This window comes from Stenella coeruleoalba, assembly GCF_951394435.1.
Source record: "Stenella coeruleoalba genome assembly, chromosome: 5".
In the NCBI taxonomy this organism is placed as follows: Eukaryota; Metazoa; Chordata; class Mammalia; order Artiodactyla; family Delphinidae; genus Stenella; species Stenella coeruleoalba.
This window is the reverse complement of record NC_137150.1, coordinates 18,712,583-18,733,788: the sequence shown is the minus strand read 5'-3', so window position 1 is coordinate 18,733,788 and position 21,206 is coordinate 18,712,583. Positions and strand designations below refer to the sequence as shown.

At 42.6% G+C, this 21,206-nt stretch overlaps 1 protein-coding gene across 1 annotated transcript in view; it reads right to left on the bottom strand.

The window, feature by feature from the left end:
* Positions 1-21,206, bottom strand: part of WWTR1 (WW domain containing transcription regulator 1) — a gene marked incomplete at its 5' end in the record, with an annotated part of 131,974 nt that overhangs the window by 49,928 nt on the left and 60,840 nt on the right. The window contains 1 exon segment of the mRNA XM_079922615.1: positions 2,839-2,975. Coding sequence (XP_079778741.1) covers positions 2,839-2,975 — 137 coding nt within the window.

Here is a 21,206-nt window from a genome sequence, read left to right as displayed (position 1 = left end):
CAGTGAAGGGGACACATCACCTAAGTTCACTTATTTGTCAGATGTATGCCATTGAAAAGACCAAAATTCTAGAGTTAAGAAGTAGGAGGAGGAGAAGGATCTTCTCTGGTTAAAAGGTAAAAAGAAAAAAAAATGCAGTTGATGTAAAACCGACATAGAAGTTTTGGATCATATTCCAAATATTGACTTTATATGTTTACATATATATGCTAATGTATGATGTAGGTATAATATATGTAAACACAGATGTACACCTATTATTTCTAAAATAATGAAAATAAAATACCACATACTAAACCTCAAAAAAAAAAAGTAGAAAGATCTGCTCTTTCTATTTTTAAAGGTTGATAATAAAGAGTATAAACTACAGGCAGAGCTATAGCTTTAAATAAAATACTCTGAGTAAATCATTTATTATTAGGACCATATTGTGACTCTCTAAATTACCCCCAGTCTTTGGAGCTTACTTTGCATTCCCCGTTATATTTCCAAACTTGGGACACATCTGTGATTCTCGAGAGGCTAGCAACGCATTCTGTAATGGGCAAATATTCAAATATTATTGGAAAAACCCCAGAATGTGTGTCTTGAGAAATTTACTGCCCCGATTTATTAGAAATCTGGAAAAAGGTATTTTATTCAGCCACAGGTAAACTTGTTTCAGACATTCAGATTACAATTTCTTTAGATAAACTTTACCAGCAATTGGGCTTTTAGTGCGTGGGGGGTTGGGGGGAGGGTAGACTCACATGTGCCTTCAGTATTAAGCTTTTAGCATTCGAAGTCCTTCTAATTTAGTCCACTTCCTAATCGTTGTGCAATTTTGTAAAATTAAGGAAAGTACATGAAACAGCACAAACAAGGATCTTCACTCCAATACTGGGTGCACTAACAACACACTAAACCCAAATACCCATCAGATGGAGGCTAGTTAAATAATTATAGCATATCAACATGTTGGACTACTCGGCAATTAAAAAAAAAAAATGAGGCCGCTTTGCGTATACGGATATAGAGGTAGAAAAAAAGCAAGGTGCAGGATGGGAGGGAGACACAAGAGGGAGGGCATATGGGGATATATGTATACATATAACTGATTCACTTTGTTATACAGCAGAAACTAACACAACATTGTAAAGCAACTATACTCCAATAAAGATGTTAATAAATAAATAAATATATTATGAGCAAAAAACAAAAAAAGGCAAGGTGCAGAACAGTGGGTATAACGTGCTAGCAATTTATGTGAAGAAACATACACATAACTGGAAACACTGATTGACTCCAGGCAACATACAAGGGACTGAGGCATGGGTATCAGAGGAAGACTTACTTTTTGAACACCCCTTTGAAAAACGTGTTTGAATTTTTTTAACCAGGTCCATGAAAGATCCTTTCCAATTATAATAGATTATAAAGTTAACATTAATAATTTAATAATCAGCTTTTAGAACTTTTAATAAAAATTAAATGGCTAAAGAAACCCTAGTCTAATGCTACCTAAAAATTAAATAAATTAATAAAAATTAAATGGCTAAAGAAACTAGTCTAATGCTACCTGATTTGTGGTTTCCTTGCTACACTCGCATCTGCTTTCTACTTGACCTCTTATGTACTGGGGACAAGTGACTCACTGCTCGTAGAAGCAGTGGCACCATTTTCCTTGATCTACCCTTTAGATACGAAACACAACAGAGGTTGTTCTGAGTCGTTTGCTTTTTGTATATATTTTACATCTGCAAGCTTTAAAATGGTAGATCCAGACTTCCTGGAAGAAGGGACAATATATTTACTTGAATATACTGACTCAGGTCTCCTCGAGTCCATACTCACCATGGCTAAGCCACAGTTATAAAGGAAGGGTGTCCAGGAAACTGCTTCCATTTTTATCCTGTTCATTCCTGAAAATCCAACAGGAGATTCTTTTCATTCTCTAAAATTCTGTTCTGTGTATAAAGCAGTATCTGGATATCTGATCTTAAATGGAAACATTACCTGAAAACAGCACCATCTTTTTAAAAACTTCAAAATTGGCCCTCTTATTTTTAGCCTTTGGGGGTGGGAGAGGATGACTAACAAAAGCTGACTGGTTCTGCTGCAGGAGTGAATTCATTCACATCTGATTCTCTCCAGTGGGCAGAATTGTATTTCTTCTGAAGTAAAGGCAATTAGCAGAAACGAATCTCAAGTTTAAAATCACACTTATTCAAAATGAAGTGAAATGTGAGCCGTCCTATCCTAGGGCAGGTGTGGGGAGAAGCCACCCGCAGATTATGTAAGGGTTGAATGCATTCCCCAACCTCAGTTCCAACTCTGGCTCTACTAGCCCACAAGCTCGGACTTGGGAAAGTTTCTGCATCTATAAAATGGGAATACTGTCACTTCTTGTAGGGTTTTTGTGAGGATTGAATGAGATAAGGCAAGAAAACACCTAGTCTGGTGTTAATCACACATTGTTGGGGGGCGGGGCTGAGCAAAGAGATTTGAGGCCAGAACTGTACACTCTGGCAGTCTTCAGGGACCAAATTCACAGAAAGGGGCCCTTCTTGCCTTGGTCTGGATGAAGACAGGACGCCTAAGTGAGTTTTCAAAGAACTTCACTAAATACAACTGGAGGGGATGCTGGAGCTGTAGTGTAAACCCTGGTAGCAGTGTCATGAACTGTGTAGCCAAGAGGCCAAGAAAAGAAGGCAAGGGCAGTGAAAGGGTAATGCAGCCAAGAGGGAGGAGAAGATACTATCTGGGCGTGTGAGTAGGCACTGAGGCAACCAGAGCTGCTTCTGAGCTCTCGAGGCCCTCGGTCGAATGCTTGTTTATCCAGCTCCGGTCAAAGCTTACCGAGATTCGGCTGAGACACGGCCATGGACCTCTGGGGCGCTGGTGTGGAAGTGGCAGCTGGGTGGAGGTTCATATGATTCAGGGGCTGATTCATCGCCTTCCTAGGGTCTTGCCATGTGGTGATTTTTTCTATGTGACTAAAAGAAGGAAAACAATTATCTCTTTCATTGTTAGCGTTATCAATGTCATCATCACCAGTAACAACACAACAGTTAAACGATGCTGGCTCTTCTTGCCCTAGGACCTGCTTATACGAGGTTGACACATTGTTTGTTTTCAGCCAAGGTCAGGCTTGCCCACTTACCCTCCATCCAAGTTGGGCCACGTTGGGGATTTTGCAGGGGACTCTCTGAACATAAGTCCATGACTTAGCTGACCAGCTGCCCCTAGGTGCAAACACCCTCTTAAGGATCTTCTGCCTTACCAGGGATGGACAAGCCCCAGCGTTCCTCCCCACGGTCCAAGGAGCCTATGTTCTCCAATGCCCTGTGCTCACTGCCATTCAAGCACTGCGATACCACAGTGCAAACTCCTCTCCCAAAGCCGGACCTTGCGCTCCTGCCCGTCTGCCCTCCCACACTCTCCCAGCTCATATAATTGACATAATGAGGATGCCTCCACCTGTCCTCAGCCAAAGACAGGGCCCTTGAAACCAAACTCATAAACATCACATTGCCGAGCTCTTACAAAGGGTAAGACACTGTGAGGTCCACATAGGTAATGCATAAACCCTCAAGAAGTTTATGTTCTACCATGCAAGATACCAACTGTGTAGCTGGAGGACAGGGCAGCAGGAAATAAGGCCAGATTATGGAGAAACCCAGATGCGGAGGCATAAAGGTTTCTGAGGGAGGAGACGCGATTGGACTTTTGGTCATATACAACTTCCAGGGTGTGTTATTACAACTTAATCTCAGAGAAACGAGCATGACATCAGCTTCTACCCAGAGTTTCCGATGTGTCTGTAGAAAGATGGATGGGGGACTCCCCTGGTGGTCCAGTGGTTACGACTCTGCGCTTCCACCACAGGGGGCATGGGTTCGATCCCTGGTCGGGGAACTAAGATCCCACATGCCTCGCGGTGTAATCAAAAAGAAAAAAAAAAAAAAAAAAAAGATGGGTGGGACATCTAGCTTTGCCTGCCTCCCTCCAGACCACATCTTAAGTCACTTCTGGTGCCTTAAAGACCCTGTGCCACTCCATAAACTCTTTTTTGAGAGTTCATTTTTCTTTTAAAGATAAGCATATTCATTTGGTGCCACAATTCTTGTTTTATGAACTGTATCAGAGATCTTTCTGTATTTATCAAGGACAACGAACTTTGATAGCAGAAGCTGAACGTCAGCCCTTTGTTCCAAGCCTTGTAACTAGGTTGTCTCTCCCAAACCAAAGGGCAATGTCAACCCCACACACTATAGACCTTTCTGGATCCACGTGAAAAGGAGAGAGCTTGCTCCTTTCAAACACACCTTGCTTTTGAATAACAATGGCTTCCTTTGAATCCTCAGCTTAGGAAACCACTATTAGTATCATTAGGCTAAATCCTAAATCAGTGCTATCTCCTGCACTGGAGTTGTATTTATCTTTTAGTTTGCTTCTGTTTCCTCACATCTGAATACTGCCACGGCTAAAATTCTTCTTCAGATTTCTTCATCCCAGACTGGAAGTCATTGCCATGGGGAGCTCATTCATTGCCTTGAGTGAAAACTTGGATGTTTTCCCAAGAAGGCCTTTAAAATGAGTATGATTAAAAAAAAAAAAAAGTCAGCTTCCATAAAGGAGGCAGAATTAAGTTTAACTGTTGAGTTTCATACTATAGGAGCCATCAGTGGTCTTTAAAAAATAATCAAAAATAAACTGGGAGGAATAAAAATTAAAAACCAAGACGATTTTGTTAAGAAAAACACAAACGGGGCGGGGGGTGGGTAGGGGGCTGAACTACAGAGATGAAAGTCAATTACCTAAGCCTAAAGGAAGAAACAACGGTCTTAGTTACACCTTCAAGTTTAATAATTGTAATTCTGTTCAAAGCTTGCATAAAATCCTTTGTCAACTTTTGGTCCTGTGAAGACTCATAGCCAGCCTCAGGGGGTCTGTCACAGGCCTTCCAAGTGAGGAAACAATTGATGAGGATTTCAAAATTAAGCTCCCTTTAGCAAAGTAATGAGTGAAGAAACCCTTTGACTAACTATTCCTTCAGGACTCTTACTACTAAAACATGTTTTCCCAAGGTAGGCACGTCCTACAGAAATACTTTCCACTGTGGTACCAGGAGGGGAAGTATCCTTCTCTCTTTCGTGAGCCTTTCTTAGAACCTCTGGCACCATGGATATCGATACTGTGGTAGAAGCAGCATGCATGCAGCCCCGGTGAGACGCAGTGACGTACACCGTACAGTGGAAGACATTTAAGGACGCTGCTGTGTACAGACACTCAGCTATCTGTCAGTGGTCGGAACTATACAGGAACCCGAATGATGCATTCCCAAATGCCAGTCCCCCACCCTCCCCTCCCATTCTGAACAAGTGGGCTGGGATTCCCAAATCTGGGGAGATCAGAAAGGCCCGCACCCAAAGTGGTAGAGGAACTCAGCTTGCCTGAGGACTGCCACCACGGCTGGCCAGCCTCCATCCCCTGGGACCGAGGTGAGGGCTTTCCGGGGGAACACTCTGGCCCTCATTCCGATAGATCCGACCCCAAAGATGCACAACTCAGCCGCGGCTTCAAGCCCCAGAACTCCCCCAGGACCGTGGGAGTCTCCGCAGCCCACCCTTCAAACTCCACACCCAGCCAACGCTTTTAAAGGAGTTTTGTTCCCAGCGGGTTTGTTAATTAAAAGTGTCACTCACTGTATTCCCCAAAGACTTGAGTACAAGAGGGAGCCTTTCATACGTGAGCAGTTCTCATTGCTCTGAAACAACTCTGAGAAGAAAAGCACTCCAACTCCCAGCCTCTGCACATCCGTCGACCCCACGGCAGCTTTGCTCTAAACCTCAGTTTATGTGATGTCCAGGGCGGCTCCTGGTCTGAATGCCAACAGCAAGGGCACTGCTCACAAGAACTTAATCCACTGCTCATGGTTTGATTTGAAAACTAAATTCTCTTATTGTTCACATCACTTAGCTCCCCTCACCCCATTCCCAAACGTAGGATAAACCACCCGCTATTCCATACTGCTGTCTCATCTCTGCTCCTTCTCTGAGCTACTGAGTCACTTCCTTTCCTGTATTTCTCAGTGCAGCCTTACTCTTTGCCAGGACCCACAGTTTAGCTAGACTAATCCCCACTTCCCTACTACTCCCACCCCTCCCTGATGTCACTCCCTTAAAGAGTCCACTTCAAGAAAATGTCTAAGGGAAAAAAGAAAAAAAAAATCGATAGGGCTTCCCCGGTGGCGCAGTGGTTGAGGGTCCGCCTGCCGATGCAGGGGGCACGGGTTCGTGCCCCAGTCTGGGAGGATCCCACATGCCGCGGAGTGGCTGGGCCCGTGAGCCATGGCCGCTCAGCCTGCACGTCCGAAGCCTGTGCTCCACAACGGGAGAGGCCACAACAGTGAGAGGCCCGCGTACCGCAAAAAAAAAAAAAAAAAAAAAAAAAATGTCTGCAAGGGTTTCACATGGAGGCCTGGGGTGGTGTGCAGCGGAAATGGTACCTGAAAGAAAGATAATCAGGCCCCCTCTTCCTTTGGGGGCCCCTTTGACCACTACTTCCCATGCTGCCTTTCTTCACAGTCTCATAAAGGACAAACCTCCAACCACATCAGGGTCTGTGATGTCCAGGTCGGCAAAGAGCCTCAGCTCTGAGGACCTGCATTTTGCCCAGGGGCAACAAAGGTCAGCATTTCTCTGAGAAGATATTTGGCTGGAAATGGTAGCTTATGGAAAACTGTGCTGTGTTAAATAATTTTTCCTTCTGGAATTAATGTGTTCTTCAATAAAGACACAAGTTGAGAAAGTCATTTTATGTATTAGGAAAATTCTATGTTGGGGGTTAGAATGTCATGGAAATCAGTGGGGAGGGGCAGCATTACCACCCTCTCCTATCGGCCTGGCCCCTCCCATCGGCCTCCAGGGGATTGTTAATTTAGCTCCTATTTCCTCCCTTCCAGCCCCCTGCATGACCTTTCACCTTGATGAGGGCAATGGCCTCCAGGCTTCTCCAGTCTCTCAGGTTTTCCTCTTGCCCTCCATCCCTTCCCCACCCTCCCTATCTGACAATCCCTTCTTTAACCCACCTCCAGACTCATCCCAAGGACAGCTGGGATCCGAGTCACCCCCGGATCCTTAGTCTCCCCTGGCCATTGACAGCCTACTGGGAGACAGCATGAGGCACTATGGCCTCTGGAAAGACCACAGGCTTGGAGTCACACATACCTGAGTTTTCATGTAGCTCTGACCCTGTGTGACCTACGTGGACAAGCCATTTAACCCATCCTAGTCTCAGCACCCGTATCCGTGAGACAGGTAAAAAAGAACAAGTGCTCCGGTTCCTCCTTGCCAGGGTGAAAAAGGTCTGCTCTGGGAAACCTGTAACCACCAAAGTCACCTGCCAATGTCATGACCAGTTCACTGGGCTTCCCCTGCTCACTTCCTCAGCAAATAAATCCCCAGAAGACAGCTCCAGCCTCCAGCCCAAGGCTGGCAACCTTTGGTTCAAGTTTATTCAACAAGTGTGGATTGTGTATCTATTGTGCACGTGCACTTGGTAGGCATATAAATGAAAAGCATTTTGTAAATATAAAATCCTGACTGGCAGCAGAACCATGAAAGGCAAAGATAAAATCTTATCTGTAAAAATAGAATCCACCGACTTCTTATAGCCCAGGAAAAGGCCTGGTGTTTTTGGACGAATTTACCCTCCAGTTCATGACCTATTACACTAACTTTATGGAAGGAAGCCACACAACAAAGACTTTCTGAAATAGAGAAGGCCTATGCAATCCATTTTGTATTGCTGGAAGCATACAGAGATATAAAAATAGGAATGATTATAAGTGCTTAATTTTGAAAGAATTTAGAGTTCGTAGCAACATAATAAGCTGCTTGCTCATTTCTATGGGCAAAGATTTCATTTCCAAATATAAGTGTTTGGCCTTTTTCCTCCTTCGCCTCTCCTAATATATTAGAGTTTCACATTAGTTAGTGTCAGAAATTACTTAGGGCTCCCTACACTCAACAGAGCTATTAGGGCAGGACTTAGAAGCAGCGTCTTCTTTTCTACCACCCAGGCCCAGCTAGGTGGTTAAAGAGAACCACACCAAAGAGATGGGAATTTAAAGGCGACCTGGGGTCATAAAACCAAGGCTGACTGGCTCAAAACTCAGTTCACACTCAGCGCTGCTTGGCTTCATCCCCTGGCCAATCCCTGTTTCTCTTTAACCTCTCCCCTCATTCTTTCTTGTTTGGGGGGTGTTAATATTTCTCTTCCAATGGAACATAAGCTCTTTCGATGATAGATAGGACCTTAGGGGTGGAGCAAGGTGTCCTGCACATTGCAGGCACTTGAAAAACAATACTCCTGCAACCCCCCATAATATTCACAAGACCAATCAAGGGCAAAAGTAAATCATCTTACTTTTAAAAATCAGACATTAAAATTTTTTTTGACTTACCAGGCCAATTCACCACCCTCTTAATGTTCTAACAAAAGTATATATACACTGAAGATCATGTGCTTAAAAACTGCTAACTGAAATAGCTTTGCAGCTTGCTCGTTGTGAACCAGTTCAATTAAACTCATCAGTGTTAAAAATGAAAACTGACACAGATTTGCATGAGGTTGATAATTTCCCAGACAGGGCTTGCCAAGTAAACTGGAACCACTGTCAGCAGACAACAAATATTATGCCAATGTTTAAGTCTATACCAGATGGCAAGAAGAGTTGCCCAAGACTCACATTAAAGTTTTGAAAATCTTCCGCAATTAGAATTAAAATACAAACACTAAAAGCTGGTTTACTTTTATATTGTATTTCAGGGATAAATGCTGCCTGTGTTTCAATCACATTAAACATGTAGGCAGTGTGTTCTGATTTAAATTTCAAGACCTAGGAAATGACACATCACATCTTACTCATACCTTGCATTCCTCTGAGTGGCGCCTTTTGTTGCACTTTGTTTTTTGCCAGTGATACTTAGCTCTTCCGACTGACACCAGAGGTGGGTCTTAACCACAAGAACAAAGACAGCTGGAATACACACTTACTAATTCTCCCAGGCCCAGAGGCACACTCTTTCTTAGTTCCTCTGCTGTCACCAAACCCAGAGAGAAGTGGGAGCTGATCACAGTGCGAGCCCCACGGCAGTGGTAGCTCAAAGCCCACTTTAAACTGGCAACCCGATCTGATTAGTAGCCATCAGTAAATTGTTCCCCTCTGTTTAACCCTATCAGCCCAGCTGGTTCACGGGAATTTGTCTTCTGAATATACTGACAATTGGAAATAAAGTGCTGGCTCTCCACCTGACTGAACAGATCCGCAGCTAATGTTTTCTTTTCTTTCTAAAGCCACCAGTCTCCCTCCCAAGTTGCCATCCTTCCTATTGTCACCCCAATTGATGATTCTTTGTCCCAAAGCAGCTTTCACGGCACTACAATTGGTTACAATTCTTACTCTGTTCTGCCCAAATCTTAAACATCACCACCTCTTGCTAGCCCGATTCCTAAGAAGAGAAGATACAAAGAGGTAAAAAGTCAGGCTGCAAATGTACCTAGCGGACACATCCATTAGCAAAACATTCATATCATTCACAGATTAAGTCCAAAAGCTATAAAAACTGACTCTCTCATGTCGTACAATAAAGGTGACTGTTCACACAACAAAAGTGTGTTGGCTGAGAAAGTTCATCCTTCGAAACCACAAGTAATTTATAGTTAAAAGGTTCCGGTCAGATTTTCACTTCGGCAGCTCATCAGACATAGCTGCAGTCTGTGACACAGGACTAATAACTCATATATAAGTAGGGAATTTTTTAGGATCCTCTAATAAAAGATGATACCAGACCAGAAGCATTATTTTGGTGCACGCTTCTGGTCTCTACCATTCACTTGCCAATTCAAAAAATTTCAGCGTTCTCTGGAATTCCGAATGAATGGCAGGGATTGTATTTTTAACTACCAGGCTCTAATCCTCGACTTCCATCCCAGCAGTGCCAAGAAGTCTCTACGTGTTTAAATTAGCAGCAGTAGGAGCCGCAGCAGCGTGAAAGGTCGGCGGGCACTTCCGCCGCGGCCAGCTGTGGGCATCTATCTACGTGAATCCTATCCACAGAGCAGCACCAGCTTTTCTGCAAGTTCATTCCTGAACCTGAGAAGCTGAGTCAGGCAGAGCTGCTGTCAGCCCCGAAGTGCAGAGTGAGCCCACGTGAGGCTGTAATATACGTAGTTCCTTCCTGCAGGGGTTTATTTACCAGCGTTTTGTCCCTGGGGCAGGAAAGTAGGGGACACTATGAATACACCACTTTTGGAGAAAGCCTCTTTGGGAAGCGGGTGACTCATGGACACAGCCCCAAAGTGTGACTCACTGACCTCGCCTCGTAGGTTGAGCTATTGTGTGAGGCACCCCGTCATCCCCGCGGAGGTCTCCAACGCCACCCGACCGGGGCAAAGCTGACTTGGTCTCTGCAAACTGGGCCAGCTCTTGCTTCACCTCATTTTTCCTATTCCCAAAAAAAGCAAGAAGAAAAAAGGACTGCGTTTCTGTTTGCTTGTTTGCCTTTGGCCAAGCACCCGATTAAAGAACTTTGGCTGTATTGCAATTGTATTATCAACGCTTAGCCTATTTTTTCGCTTTTCATATCAGGATCAATAATGATATTAAAAGATTTATAAATCACGTTGTTTCTTGTGTTGAAACCAAACAACAGTGTAAGAGTTTATTTTACCACTCTTTGTTATTTTATTATTTCCAGGTATCAAGTATAAAATATGTACTTGGTACCTCTTTTCCCACTTTTTCCTTTTTCACAAACAAAAATACGGGATGGGAATGAGGAGAGGTGAAGAAAAGATGAGGTTCCTAGTGAATAGAAAATTCTAGAATTATCAAAGGAAGTGAAAGGCACTCATCCGTTCATTCAGTTCGTTCAACAAGATGCATTTACACTGGCACTGCATCTTCCACGAGGATTCAGTTCCAAAATCAGTTTTGGCAAATGCGGAGTGTGGTGAAAATGACCACTGGATATCCTTTAAATGGCCCATAATGTACAGTCTGCTAAGCTTTGTGTATATTACAAGGTCTTTCAATAAGCCCAACACAGATGGATCCTTCCAGAGTTAGGACACGGTACTGTTTCTACAGCCCAGCTCCAGATGAAGTGATGCTGTCCCCAGATACCTACGTTGGGATTTGGTAGGTATGGAGAGTTGAATTCATGCCACTTAAATAGGCATATGGTCCTGAATGCCTGCAGTGTCCTTTCCTCTGGGATGGACGGAACAGAAGATGATCTAGCGTGGGCCCTAGGAGCTGGCAATCAGGTGGCTAGTGGCAACGAAATAAAGGGTGGTGTGGAGGTTAACAGAGCACAGCCCCTATTATTATTGTTATTATAAATGGTCCAGAGCCTGACATTCTGTCTTGATAGCTGCATGTTAGATACGCTCCCCATATCAGCTGCATCTGACATCTGGGAAGCAGCTTTAATCTCGCGATCAGTATTTTAAAGAATTTTTTTTAAACCACCGAGCTACTTTAAGTGCTCAAATACTTTGAAAGTTGTTTTTCCAGGCTTTCTGTGCCCAACACATGTTTCAACGTGTTGTTTTTCCAGTTGTTCTTAAATGGGACATTGACACACAGCTTCTTCTAATGGGGCCAAATGAACTAAATGTCACTTGCCCAAAGAAACAGGGCAAAACCTCCTAAAAACCAAAAATTCTTTTGGGTTAGTCTAGTTTCTCCTCTATTCATGTGGGGAGAGTCAATCCCTTTTTGTTGGTTTTTTTTTTTAATTCTGGGAAAGGGATGAGCCACCCTGGGCTCTGGGTGTCAGTCACTTTCTGCACATGTTTGAAAGACAAGACACATGGAACTAGAGAAAAGACTGGCACGAACCCCAACCCCAGTCTGGAGAAAGGCTGGAGGTGCTTTTCACAGCCCGCATCTCATTTCGCAAGAAACGATTTGGAGGATGGAAGACAAAAGAAGGGGAGTTGAGTTAGGCTTCCCAGGCAGGGAGGGGAGAGGGACATTGGAGGCCTTGCAGATAATCGCCGGGCAACACTGCTTATGTTTCCTGTAAACTCAGCCCACAATGTCTCTTTACATGTATTTCTTGGCATCTCTGGTTGAAAGCATCACCCAAATGAGGCAGTACTGCAGTAGCTTTGAACTTTGCCTCTGCAATTAACCAGTTAAGAGACCACTGAAACTTTACTTAGCATCTCCAAGCCTCAGTTTCCTCCACTGTAAAACAGGCATAAGAACATCCTTTCATGAGGTTGTTTTGAATATTTCATCCAATAACAAAAGTAAAACACCCACTCGTGAGTGCCAGACACACATGACACTCTATAAATATTAATTCTTCTTCTTTCTCTCATGAAAATGTATCCCAACTTTTTACAAAGAGCTGAGGAATTCAAATGCAAAAAAAATCTGCAAACACCCTAGGGTACAATGAACCCAAGAAAATGGGGGAAAATAAGAGTGGACATCCATTCACTGAAAAACCTACAGATTTATTTGATTTCACATAGAGTAGCTAGTTAATAATTGATCTAGAGACAAAAACATTCTCAAAACACAAAAGAACTAGCAAACCACCAGCCTCAGTGGCTCCTTCACCACCACCCCTCCTCCCATCTTGCATTCTAATAATAACAACTCTCAGATCCCGCGTAAGAAAAGGCCAAAGCTGAGATTCCTCTAGTGCCCTCATTGGGCACTTTTAGCAGTGATGAGCATCCCATGTCAGCACAAGACTTTCAGCCTCATGTATAAAGTAGAAAGGATTTCAGCTTCAAGTGAAAAGCAAAAGACTGAATACTAGAAAAAGAGCATCTAATGGCTTTCCATCCTTCCTAACAGAAATGTTCAAGAAGTTTTACACTAATTTAGTTTTTCAATCACTTACAGGGTGACAAGAGTTCACCCCCATAGCTCACCCCAAAAGGTAGGGGTACAGATTAGGTACAGAAACGCAAGAAGACTTGAAGTTTCTATGACTCAACAAAATGGAAAAACAAATTTAGCCTAAAAAGTACTATAGTTTTATACAAAGCATGTTAATGCAAACTTCAAAGAGAGTTAATGTTAATGTTAATCAAAAATATACTACGGTTTTAATCTTTTGTATTTAACAAAGAACAGAAATATGGATCTGTTTCCATTTTTTATGACTTATTTCCCCATCTAAACCCCACTGTTCTTCACTAAAGTGGCTGGTATTAATTCTCATCTTAAAAAACATCTATTTCTGTGTATGTAATTTTTATTTTGATAAGACTTTAAACTTATAGGAAACTTGTAAGAATATACAAGGTACTGTCACCTACTGATTCACCAACTATCATATTTTTTTCAAAGAAAGATGGGGGAAAAAAGGCTAAGATATCTGAATAACCAAATTAAGAAACAGAGTGACACCAAGTTTGCTAATATCTAAACAAAAGCAATAAAAATTTGGCAATAATGATGACCCTTAATAGCCTTTCACAGAAGGAGAAAACAGACCCCACCCAAGAGGAGGAAACCCCAAGCAGAAGATTCCTTTATTTTTGGAGCTACTGATGGCCATGCCACAGTGTGACAGAAATCAAACATCTATATATCTGAACAGACGTGGGCTGAACAGCTTCTTCACTGTGCCTTTTTACTTAACTGGCAGGGAAATTTTTCAGACTGGGAGGGAGCCACCTTACTTGGGTTCGTTTATTAATTCAATCTCCAAATAAGTTTTCTTAGAAGTGGAGGAAACATGTGTGAACAGCGTTTGAATTCTCAGCCAAATGTCCGTCTAATAACTGGAAGGAATGCTCTACTTGTACAGACATCAATTTTGAAGAAAAAACTGTAAATATATCAACACCCGCCACATCAACCCTCTGAAGAATGTGTGTGATTTAAACAAAAGAAAGAACACAGCTTCAGGAAAATAGCTTTAAAAATGCTCACCCAAGAACCCACAGCCTCACTGAGGGTCACTCTTGCATATTACTGAACTTAACTCGGTAACCTCTTTCTGGAGAGTAGTTTGTCAGCACATTACAAAACCTTTAAAAAGCTTTGAACCAGGAACTCCACTTCCACGAAGCTTATACCAAGGACACAGTTAGAGAGATACGGCAGAGATGGCCAGCTGCTTCTGAATATCTGCTCTCCCTCTCTTGTGGGTGCTAAGTGTGGCCAAGAGACTAAGTTCTAGACACTAAACAGAGTGCTGTGTGAAATTCTGGGGAAGTTCTTTAAATGGAAGGGATACACAAGCTTTTCTGCTTTCCACCCTTCTTTCTTCCAGCTTGGAATGTGGACGTGATGGCCAGAGCTCCAGCAGCCCTCTTAAATCATGAGGAATGAAAGCCACTCATTAAGAAAAACAAAGTAGAAAAAGACAAGTACCTGTGCAGCCATCACATCAGCCCTTGATCACCTTACCTTAACATTAGAGATAAATAAATAATCTCATTTCACATCCCTGTTAATCATAAACATAATTCCAAACCAATACAACAAGTATGCAAAATGTATGTGCAGGGATGTCCACTGCAGTTTTGTTTATATCTTAAATGTGTCAAATGGTTAAATAAATTATGGTTCAGCTAGACCATGGAAGACTGAACAGACATTATAAATGACACAGATCTATATTTGTTAAACTGGAAAGATGTTCACAATATATTGCTAAGTGAACATGATCCTATTTTGGTTAATATACATACATATGAATAAGGGGAAGTAGGTTTCATTCATATCTTTAGATTTGTTGATACTTCCTCCATTTTGTACAATAAGCATTATTTCTCAATCAGAAAAAAGGAGAGAAAGAATAAGAAAAGCTATCCTCCCCCACTCCAAGTAAACTCACTTCCTGCTTAAAAAATCATGTTGCATTCCACTTTTGAACCTAAAACTGCTAATTACAGCCTCCGAGAATAATTCCACAGCTAGAGTGTAGGGTTGAACATCTGTGAGTCCCTCAACTTTGAGCTGGAAAAGGCACCACCATAATACCCCTCTGAGTGCTTAGCCTAAAGGTGCTGTGAACCACGGAGGGGCACAAGGGGGCCGGGGGGTGGGGGGAGCAGTAGAAGGAAGGGATAAAGAGGATCAAGGGAAATTCTATAATTAAGCAATATTTCACGGCTGCCTCTGGCAGCTGTTTGAGCAAGGTGGGGGGACGCTGAACGAGGCGTCAACAGACGGAGCAGCTCTGTCCTCGGACAGATCAAGCGGGGCCTGTCATCCCGAGCACTGTCTACACTTCACGGGACAATCTGGGGCATCTTATATCCAGCACCTGTCAGCTCTGGAGACTCCCAGCTGCGGTGCTGTTACTCCTGTCATCTGCCTAATCCAGAAGGGAGAGGCATTTACTGTCTCTCAAAAGATTAGGTTGAAACTATCTTTGATTCTTCTTATGAAAGAGAATGCATGCCTCATGTCACTGTGTTTGTTTTCTTCTCATCCCTCCTGACTTTTTTCTTTTCTTATTAAAGGAATAAACCTACCCTTGCAGCTGTATTTTTCATTTTTTAACCCCACGTTAATTATATAGTCGCTCCAAATAAGGGTTTAAATTTAGTCTGATGACCAACCACAGGGCTCTTTCTCCTCCCGCTCTGAGGCACATCCTGCCTGCAGCCCTGCTACGCAGTTCCCACTGACTTGCAGAGGAACTCTGTGTAAAGAATGAAGCAGGATAAAGATCGGAATAATGGTCAGAGGAAATGGTATGGAATATTTTCTTTACAGGATGCGTTTAGATTTTTCCTTCCCATGAGACTGTTTTTTAAAGGGTGTTGAAATTGAAGGAGACTTTAAATAAGTTTTCAAGTTCTCAGTAGTTCCAATATTGTATTGAGTATGCAAGACCCACAGCAGATAATCAAAAACTACTCATGGAATAAACGACTAAGAAAAGGAAGGAAGGAAGGAAAGCATTTAATGAGTTTTCTTTAACAAATCATTTTGCTTCTCACTGTCTGTATCAAATGAATCTTACGCATATCTTATATATCCTTACGTATCAAGTGCTCAAAAAACTCAGCCAGGAAAATGTGTTCTTTACTGGTCCCTGGGAGGACATGAAATCTAGAGGATGCTGCGACATCCTCTAAAACAAATGAAATCACTATCAGTTCATTCTTGTTTGATTCAGCAAAGTGGTCAACTGAACCACCACCGAGGGCCACCCACCATGGCTCCTGAAAGTGCACCGCCTTGGGCATATAGCAGACACTTAATAAATAAATGCTTTTTGTTGTTGTTGTTCTTTGGCCGTGCTACGTGGCTTGTGGGATCTCAGCTCCCCAGCCAGGGATTGAACCTGGGCTACAGCAGTGAAAGCGCCGAATCCTAACCAGTAGACCACTAGGGAACTCCCAATACATAAATGTTTGTCAAATGAATGAATAAGTGAACAAACGAATGAATGAAGTGGTACTAATATTTATTAATAATGACAATCATGATAATAATGATTCATTATTAGTCATACATCATAATATTCACAATAATGATGGCAATAATAATGTCTGAGAGCAACAGTTGGCATGTATATATAGCATTTTATAGCTTCAAAAATTATCTTAATTTGGGCTTCCCTGGTGGCGCAGTGGTTGAGAGTCCGCCTGCCGATGCAGGGGACGCGGGTTCATGCCCCGCTCCGGGAAGATCCCACATGCCGCGGAGCGGCTGGGCCCGTGAGCCATGGCCGCTGAGCCTGCGCGTCCGGAGCCTGTGCTCCGCAACGGGAGAGGCCACAACAGTGAGAGGCCCGCGTACCGCAAAAAAGAAAAAAAAAAAAAATTATCTTAATTTGATCCTCACACAGCAGATTTACTAACTTCCAATTTTAAGATCCAGAAACTGAGTTGGGAAAAGTTAAATGGCTTAAAAAATTTCCTGAGGTTCTATGTGACCCAGCAGAGAGCCCAATCTTGCTCTCAGAGTCGCATCTGGGGCTTTTTCCCATGACATGTTGCTGCCTTGTGAACCCAAAGAGGCTGACGCAAATAACCTGGACCCTTAGGAAGGAAGAAAAAGAGGGTATGGACTGGTGCTGCTGATAGCCTGACTCAGTCCTGGAACAACAGCCCCCTACAAGCTCAGTCCTTCGGAGGAAAGGACCCCACAAGATAGATACCCCACCCCGCCCCCATCTTGCTTCTGTAACACACCACCATCCCTCCTCATCCCTCCTGAAGCCCTTGAGACATGGAGTGTGTATACTTGCCTGCAAGGTTGACCTTTTACCTGGCCTGTTTTTTTTTCTTTTTTTTTTTTTTCTTTTTTTGGGGTACGCGGGCCTCTCACCGTTGCGGCCTCTACCGTTGCGGAGCACAGGCTCCGGACGCGCAGGCTCAGCGGCCATGGCTCACGGGCCCAGCCGCTCCGCGGCACGTGGGATCTTCCCGGACTGGGGCACGAACCCGCGTCCCCTGCATCGGCAGGCGGACTCTCAACCGCTGGGCCACTAGGGAAGCCCTAACTGGCCTGGTGTTAATCAGGCCCATCCTGTCAAGAAAAGGGACTCCCGTGACAGTAAAACAAATTAGCTCCATGTGATCCTGTAGCTGGTGCTAGGGAGGAAGGAGAGGAAGAAATACAAGTACCACTTCAGAAATGTAAACCAAACACAAAGCCAGACTCCCTGCTATCACTTAAAAGGAAGAGGTAAAAGGACTCTGAAGATGGATTTGGAGACGCAAAGGTAGCAACCGAGCATGCCTGCCTTAAGCAGGGCTCCAAACCAGAGCTGGGGCTGTTAAAGGTCCCGCGTCCCGTAAAGTTTGTTCCTTCAGAAACTCTGACAAGAACAGCTTCAGCCTGATTTGTCTTTGGTCTTCATTAATGTCGAGTACTAGGGAAAATATTCAAATAGGGTTGATGTTCCATAAATGTGTTCATTCTATAATACTTTAGGTTACTGGCTTTTATAATTGACTATAACTATAATTACTTAAGTGAAATTCAACATGTAGATGAATCTTTCCTACTTAATCATTTTATGGGGAGAAAAAGAAATATTGGAGATAATTCTCATTTTCCTAAGCTACTCCCTTTTAGCTCTTCATAATCTTTTACATTTTTAACATTTACACAAAGTACATTTTTGTAATGTGCTCTGAAATGAAAATATTAGAAGAAACAGCCCAGAACTATGAGGATTTGCATTCATTTTAAATGACTTTTTGAGAAAAGGTTCATAGTTTGCATAGTCAGACACATAATAAATATGATTTTAATACAAAGTGCAGGAATATGTACACATGTTATCATGTGTTGTCTAACGTGAGAAAAGGAACGTCTATTATTGCACGGAAATGAAATCAGGAGGAAAATGACAGAAACACGACTTTACATGACTATCTAGATAAACTATCTGTATTTTCTTATTTTGCTCCAAAATTTTCCTTGAACAAATTTTTGTCAACATGTTCCTACAAAAAGAGGTTAAGATAAGCCCGGCAATCGAGCTTTGGTCTGGAAAATTGCCGTAATCCTGATAACAACTATTTTGACAAAAAGATGAAAATGAAAGTGTGCCCTAAGGTGCGGGCATGGGGGGGAGCGGGGCGGTAATTAATACTAAGTCACTGTGAGGTAATTAGGGGGAAAGACACTTCTGAGTCTGCCAACAGCATCACTGCGTGGGTGGACCTCATCTGACATTTCAACCTAAAATCAACTTCTCAGGTGACAAAAGCTTTGGGGCTCAGTCACACTGGTTGTGAGGAGAGGCAGTTATGGGCAGGGTACCCTCAAGTACGTTCTATGGGATATTAGCCCTAGAAGATAATCCCCCAAGATTGCATCCAAAAAGGTTTTGTTATCAAGTTAGTTTGGGAAACACTGAATGTTATATTTCCCCCCTAAAATTTATACAATATATATGCATTATTATAAAAGGCTCTGTGTTTAAATTAGCTTACCTAACATTTCTCTAATTTATTTTAGGTGTAATCTTTTTCTCACTTTATTAATATGCTGTAGAATACATTTTAGGAATTAGAATATACCATTTGTGGTACTTATGCCAAGCATAGCTTCAGATTAAGTCCAGCAGCATAGTCTGAACACACAATATACTTCAGATATTATAGCAATATTTTTATTGCTGTAGTAATATTTTTCTTGTTGGCTACCAACTGACCAGAACTAAAAAACTCTAGGCAGTTCCCATGCAGAGTCGGTGGGCAAATGTGGGCGTGATGCTATGAAGCCATGATTCCAAAGCATCCTAATGACAGAGTTTATTCAAAGCAGAGTTCATGTAGATTAGAGAGAGAGAGATAGAGAGAGGCATATATAAGCATGTGTGTGTGTGTGTGTGTGTGTGTGTGTTTAAAAAAGTGAACTGAACTGTTTGTACCCAGAAGCTTTTTTTTTTTTTTAAACATCTTTATTGGAGTATAATTGCTTTACAATGGTAGCACCCAGAAGCTTTTAACCTTCTTCCTTACTTTAACATCGGGAGCCTGTAAGTATCTGTCTATTCTTAGTGTGCTTTCAAAATGTAGCTTCCCTTGGCTGGGGTCACAGCTGCTGCAAAGCACTCTGGGTGGCTCCTCTCCATCCCCTTGAAACAACTGGTGGGAACCCAGCACTAGGCCATCAACCCAGCTGTTCAATCTCACTTTCTAACTTTAGCAAGTCACTTCAGAACTAATGTCACTAGGGCATGCCACATTGAAAACCACACCAGAGAAGGTAGATTCTTCCCCCCCCGCCCCCCAGAAAAAAATCCAGGCACACAGATCAGTCACACTCAGGTACCTACAGCAATACTACCCAGATGCAAATATAGGACCCACCTGACCTGATGGATGTGGGTCATCTAAGAAGGCTTCACTGGACACCTCTCTACCCAGTTCAGCCCATTAGAAGGATACCTGTTAGCAGCTGCAGAGCCCAACAGCCTAGAAGTCCGTGAAAACGAACCTTGGGTCAAGATACTCGCACATACACTGTGCTATCAGCTTTCCTACTAGAATGCAGGATGCATGCCTTTCCACATTGTTAATGTACCATAAAATTGTCATGAAAACCTCATAATGTAATTACTTGCATTTAATTGATTATACATGCCCCCAGCCTTGTTTTCTTTCTTTTTTTAACTGCATGCTCATTGTAATGACTTGTCCCAAAGCCAAGTGATTTCAGAATTATTTGACTGTTTATCATCCTTTGAGAGTTACTAATTAAAATACTTTCCTCCAGTGAAAAGAGTTGCTCTTTTCCTGAATTCGCTTCGGGATGCTCACCCCTGAGGAGAACTCCAGGAATGCCTTGCTAAGCTCCCCTGTAACTGACGGCCTCCATTGTTAACATATGCGCGGGCTTAAAAAACATTAAGCGACTTACACAAATGGAAACAAAATGCCCTTTGAGTTCTATTGATAACTTAACCTTTAGCGTTTTGGATTAAATCCCTTTTCTCGGGGAAGCAGGGGGAGCCACTGAATGAAACCATTATGTAACACATTGTTGTGGGAATTATTTTGTGTGAAAATATATACAGTATATCATCTAAAATGTCTTTGATTGATGGTGGGTTTTCATAATTCCTAACTACAATATACATATCTTTTATTGCTTCTCTAATTTGTGCTCCCTTTTTTAGGGAAATAGAAGTAATTTTGAGCAGGCAAATGATCCCATGACACCAGACATAGTGGAAACCCTGGAGAATGTGGGGGTCTAGAAGGGGTAGATGGGGTAGGTCCCTCCAATCTATCTATTGGAGCTGGGAAGGTCCTGTTTCTTGAAAGCTGCTTAGGTGGGTGTGTCCAATTTGTGAAAATTCATCAAGCAACATACTTAAGATTTGTCTACTTTTCTACAAAAATTATAGTTCATTTTTAAAGTAATTAAGAGAAGTTATTTCAATTTTTTAATTATTTCAGTATTAAAAGTAATTTCTATAAAAGAAAAAGGATGTAGTTGCCATCTAGCAGAAACACAAGCATTACCCTAAAGTGTTTACAAGGAACAGAATTAAGACTGGTCTCTTTTTCTACTTTGTTTTAAAAAATGAGGCACAGGGATTCCCTGGTGGTGCAGTGGTTAAGAATCTGCCTGACAATGCAGGGGACACAGGTTTGAGCCCTGGTCTGGGAAGATCCCACATGCCGTGGAGGAACTAAGCCCGTGCGCCACAATTACTGAGCCCACATGCCACAACTACTGAACCCTGCACGCCTAG